General features: G+C 43.2%; 1 protein-coding gene across 1 annotated transcript in view; it reads left to right on the top strand.

The window, feature by feature from the left end:
- The first annotated feature begins 383 nt into the window (after positions 1 to 383).
- The window catches only part of ADAMTS13 (ADAM metallopeptidase with thrombospondin type 1 motif 13), a 19735-nt gene continuing 15028 nt past the window's right edge, over positions 384 to 5090 (top strand). Inside the window, exons 1-9 of the mRNA XM_029085709.1 lie at positions 384 to 458; positions 775 to 841; positions 1670 to 1950; positions 2150 to 2291; positions 2645 to 2784; positions 3517 to 3600; positions 3687 to 3811; positions 4597 to 4743; positions 5064 to 5090. The exon at positions 5064 to 5090 is cut by the window's right edge and continues 105 nt beyond it. Coding sequence (XP_028941542.1) covers positions 384 to 458; positions 775 to 841; positions 1670 to 1950; positions 2150 to 2291; positions 2645 to 2784; positions 3517 to 3600; positions 3687 to 3811; positions 4597 to 4743; positions 5064 to 5090 — 1088 coding nt within the window. The remainder of the gene's footprint in view (positions 459 to 774; positions 842 to 1669; positions 1951 to 2149; positions 2292 to 2644; positions 2785 to 3516; positions 3601 to 3686; positions 3812 to 4596; positions 4744 to 5063) is intronic.

The following is a 5090-nucleotide window of genomic DNA, read 5'->3' as shown; positions in this document are numbered from 1 at the left end:
CCGGCAGCCGGGGTGGGTTCATCCCCGGAGGTGTGGGGCTTGTCAGGATACAGGTTGAACAGCGAGGAGCCACTTTCCCCCCTCAAATCGCCCCTTGTGTGTTTGGCTGCGAGGACTGGCTCCACGCTCGTCATCGCCGCGCTCTTTGGCTGCAGTAAAGTTGCAAACATTGCGCAAAACCTCCCTCCAGCTGTTCCTATCAAGCCTCCGGCAGCAGGCCGTTCGTTCCCCCCGAGTGCCCCTCTCTGCTGAGGATCAGCTCCCCTGTTTGTTTAAACCCTGCACTCTTCCCTTCCGCTCCACGTGATGCCTTGGGCCAAATATCATCTTAATCACCCCTGGGCCGGCGCTGACTCCACAGCGTTGGTTACAACTTCTCCAGCATGATCGTCAGCTTGACGATCCGGGTGCTCGTGATGCTCCCCTTGGGGTTCTGCTGGCCGTTGGCTTTCCAAGAGGTGAGTTTGACCTCCAGAAAACACAGTTTCCAGGAAGCCTTTTTTATTTCTAGGAAAAAAAAAAAAAGATACACAACACAATGTGTTGTAAGCCAAAATCCATCAAACCTCACTAATCAAGAAGATAAAGCTGTTTCCTCTGGGTGGCTGTTGTGCAGCCCATCCCTAGCACAAAATAAAGCCATGAGAACTTGGCATCGGTACTTGTTGAGTTGTTTGCTGGCGTTCCTTCCAGGTTAGGTTCAGTTAAGCGCTAGTCTTATATCCTTTTGTTTTTCTTTAAAAAAACCCCATAAAGCTATTCTTCTTCTTGCAGAAATTTCTCGGCGCTTTGGATGCAGAAGATATTTTCTCTTATTTTGGAACCCGATCAGTGTCTGATGGTATGCAAGGCTCCTTCTTTCTTGGTTTTGGAACATGTCTGTCAGTTTATTTCTAATCCTGTACGTTTGATAACACTAAGAACACTTATTAACAAACCCTGATCTGACAAGCATTTAGTATTTCTGAGTCACATTACTCAGTGAGGCAATCCATGTTTCAGCATGAAAGCGGTTGAAGAACTGGGTCAGTATTTGAAATCTGCTGAAGGAGATATGATAATTCTTTTTGCATATTTTTCCTGTGGTCCTCATTCTCTGTATTGGTATTTTTCTATGAGATTAACAGATCCAGGTCTTCTGAGTGGGAAGCTGTAGACTAAGAATAACTTTAAATACACTTGATGGTTTGTTGGGTTTTTTTTAAATAAATGTGGAGAGACTAGTATTCTGGGTCTGGATTGATGGTAGTTCAGAATACAGATACATTTTAAATTCTCAAAGCCTTAAAGCCAGGATGTTGTATACTTGTGAGTTAACATAGTGCCTATCTCAGTGTCTGTCTGGATTATAATAATTCTCACTCAGTAATACTTAACATCTGAGGAAGAAAACTGTCAACCATTGTTAAAGGAACTGTTCTCCTTACTGAGAGAGCAAAAGCGCTGGTAATCAGGAGCCAGTTTCAGAGCTGTTGTCTGTTCCCAATCAGATTATCCTCACTTTGGAATACACAAAATTCTTTGACTGTTGACATGATGACTCTGAAAGGCCACAGTTGTCATTTTGAGAGTATTTTTTCCTAGGGAGATAGATAATTACGTTTGTTTTCTGTGTATCATTGTTTTCATAACTGTCCCCCTTGTTCCGGTCTTGTTTCATTTCCTTCAGTACCTGAGTTTGTTATTGCTGAGCCAACTTGCCCTTGTAAAGAACAGATTGAGCTGACGTCCTGTTGTATTCAACGCTGCTCCATTGAGGCCTGGGGAGAACTCTATGCCTTTGAATTTCTAGAGGACCATGCCCTCCTTTCTTCTTCCTTTGTGAGCAATCAAGTGGTGAACTCTTCCTTTAGTTTACTGAAGCGATTCTCAGGCAACTGCTTTGCAGGTGGAAATCCACTGCAACCTCCTGGGGCTAAGGGTAGAGTCGCTTACTGTGAAGGGCAGCTGGTGAGTATGCGCTGAACTTAGTCTTACAAGAGTTTACAGCCTTTGTAGGTTTGCAGCTTGATGCACCAAAGCTGTGTGAACCATCCATTTAGTAAATCTGAGCATTACTAAAGAGAAGCTGGAAGGATATGGCACACAGTTCTCCACTGATTGCAAATGTCTTTTGAAATAACTTGGAGATGGAATTTCATCTCTTTAGCAAGGAGTCATCATCGCAGATGAGGAAAAGATTCATATCAGGCCTGTCAGAAGCAAAGATAAGGCCCTGCTGAAGGACCTTGGCTTCTCCACACCTCACATTCTCTTCAGAAGCATCGCAAGAGGGGAAGATACAGCAAGAGGTAACATATGTGGAGAGGAAGCCCTGCTTGTTCTGCTTGGAAAAGCTATTTCCTGGTTGTGGGCTTGCTTGCATGAACTAAAATATATGAGTATACTTGATAGATGTTTCTCATTTCATTGAAGTGTAATTAGTGTGTTTTCATGTAGGTATTTGTTATTTTGATAGCGTAAGTGTGTTATTAAGGATGCTGGCAAGTGAAAGAACCAACAGAAGTGGGAAACCTGAGCAAGCAACTAGAGGAGTGGTCTTCCAGCTGGATTGTTCTAGTCCTTCAGGAAAAGGGAGTGGATCTGTAGGACCTTTTATGTTGTCTTGCATTTTAAACTCCTTGTGTCCCTTTGTGCTGTTCAGTAGGGTGGTTTCCTTCTCGTCTGCAGAAGAGGGCTGAGGGAGCTGTTAAACATCTGGAGCTGATGGTTGTAGCAGGTCCAGATGTTTACTTGTACCACAAAGAAGACACAGAGCGATATATTCTTGCCAACCTGAACATTGTGAGTAGGTTTCTGTTTGGATTGTTGTCCCAGTGTGAAAGCTCAGTGTCACAGGCAGATGGACTTCTGTGAAGTTATTTTCTTCTAGTACAGAGCACTGCTTACATGCAGGGTGTTCCTCTCTGCTTCTCTTGGTATTGCATGGCAAGCTTTCTCTTGCACAAGGAGCTGCACAAGGAAAAGTGGATATTAAAAGCTTTGGGATAGTAGCTTTACAGCCCATGTAGAAAATGTAACTCTGAATTTCATTACTAATGCTGTTATATGTCAGATTCAATAGTAAGAGTTTTATCACCAGAGCCTTGATCCCATCCCTCTTACTTTCAGTGAGATTGAACAAGATCCACTGAATTAATCTTACATTTCATATTTCAATATTTTATTTCTGTTACAAGATTTTTCTATATGTCTCCCTTTATGATTACTAAGAATAATGTATATTGCAAAAAAGTCTTTAGCATTCACTCTCCTACCCTATGAAACTGTTTTCCATGCAGATTTTTCTTTCTGCTTCAGAGTATCTGACAAGTCTAACGGCAGTTCTCATCTGTTGACAGACTTATTTACATTTGTAGTGCTTACTTTAATGCTATACTTCTCAGTGATTTTATAGTTGCTCCTTATGGTTACCAGGTGTGTTACCTTTGTAGTGAATGCAGTCCTGTTATTGAGAACATGTAGTGGGAGTCACCAAGGCGCCTTCTTTATTGAATCCTTTCTATTTCTTAACAGGGGGCAGAGCTGCTGAGAGATGCCTCACTGGGTGCTCATTTCAGGGTTCATCTTATGCAAATGCTTGTTTTGAGAGAACCAGAGGTAAGCAGGGAGGACTACGTTCAAGTGTTGTCCAAGAGGTTGCTAAAAGCTGTGTGAAATATGCAAACATGTGCCTTCACCTCTAGGCAGAGGTAAACATCACAACAAATATCACCTCCTCGCTGATCAGTGTTTGTGAGTGGAGCAAGAAGGTCAACCCCCAGAATGACTCTGATCCCCAGCATGCTGACATTGTCCTCTACATCACCAGGTACTGAAACTTCCGTGTCCTGGGAGGGAACTGGAAACACAGCTGTTGGTGTCCCGCTGTCAGCACAGTGATAGTGATTTGCGCTGTATCTTCCAGCAGTTTGGCATCATAGAGTCTTTGGAAATAAGTTGATTCTCCTGTTTGGGATTGACTCTCCTGCCCTTAGTGTAATGCAGTTAATCAGAGGTGCTGTTTCCTCACTTTCTGAAGGAACTGGGATATTCCCCAAGCGCTGACCAGCCAGACTTGAGCAGACATTGTGTGCTTCCAGAACAGTACAACCAAGCCCACTCCAGCTTTTTGTGGGCAGAAAAGTTGAAGAGTAACTGGAACTTAAAACTCACAGAAGATTTCTAGTTCTACTCTGACTCAGACACTTTATCTGACTTTCAGACTCCTTGCTTTAAATTGCCTTGGCTGAATGTGTTGAAGGCAAACTTTTCTTGAGTGTAATGGATTTGTTTTGGTGCTCTTTCTTCAAAGATATTATGATACTGCTCTGACTTTTACAAATAGGTTTAGGTGACTTTATTCTATTCTGCTTGTCTGAGGACATCGGGACTTTTTAAGGTAGAATCACCCCAAATTTTGAATAGTGGGTGTTTGTAGGACCCTACTGCTACCATCTTGCCCCATGGAGCTCCCTGTGTCAATAGAAATGTTAGATCAGGAAAGTGCAAAGTTAAATCAGGAAAGTGCAAATAAATTCAGTTGAATGTTTAGACCTGAATTTTAGCTGCAATGGTTCTTTCCTCTTTCCTCTGTACCTGTCTCCCTTCCTTTAGGTTTGATCTGGAGTTACCTGATGGGAACAAGGAGCTACGTGGAGTGACTCAGTTAGGTGGAGTCTGCTCCTCCTTCTGGAGCTGTGTTATTACCCAAGACACTGGCTTTGACCTTGGAGTCACCATAGCCCATGAGATTGGGCACAGGTCAGTAGGAAAGTCCCAGAGCAGCCCAGTATGTTCTATTCAGGTAAAAGCATTCCCCAGTTTAAACGACTCAGAAGAAGGAAAAGGATCTCTTGGCATAACAGGGGGTTTCCCATAGATTGTTCAAAACTTTTGGAAAGAGTTCCTTGCATTTCTTTCATGCTCTGTCACAAATTGAAGCTGCAAAGAGGAGAGAAAACCTTTGTGGCAACAACAGAAAGAAAGGCAGAGGGAGCTCAGCCCTTGTTTAGAGAAGAGAGGCTCTGAGGGAACCCAGTCTCTGGGTTTCTTCTCAGGGCACTGTGCTGCTTCTTTTACAGTCTTGGAATCCCCCATGATGGTGAGGG

This window comes from Antrostomus carolinensis, unplaced genomic scaffold, assembly GCF_000700745.2.
Source record: "Antrostomus carolinensis isolate BGI_N321 unplaced genomic scaffold, ASM70074v2 scaffold43266, whole genome shotgun sequence".
Classification (NCBI taxonomy): domain Eukaryota; kingdom Metazoa; phylum Chordata; class Aves; order Caprimulgiformes; family Caprimulgidae; genus Antrostomus; species Antrostomus carolinensis.
This window is presented reverse-complemented; position numbering and strand designations above follow the sequence as displayed.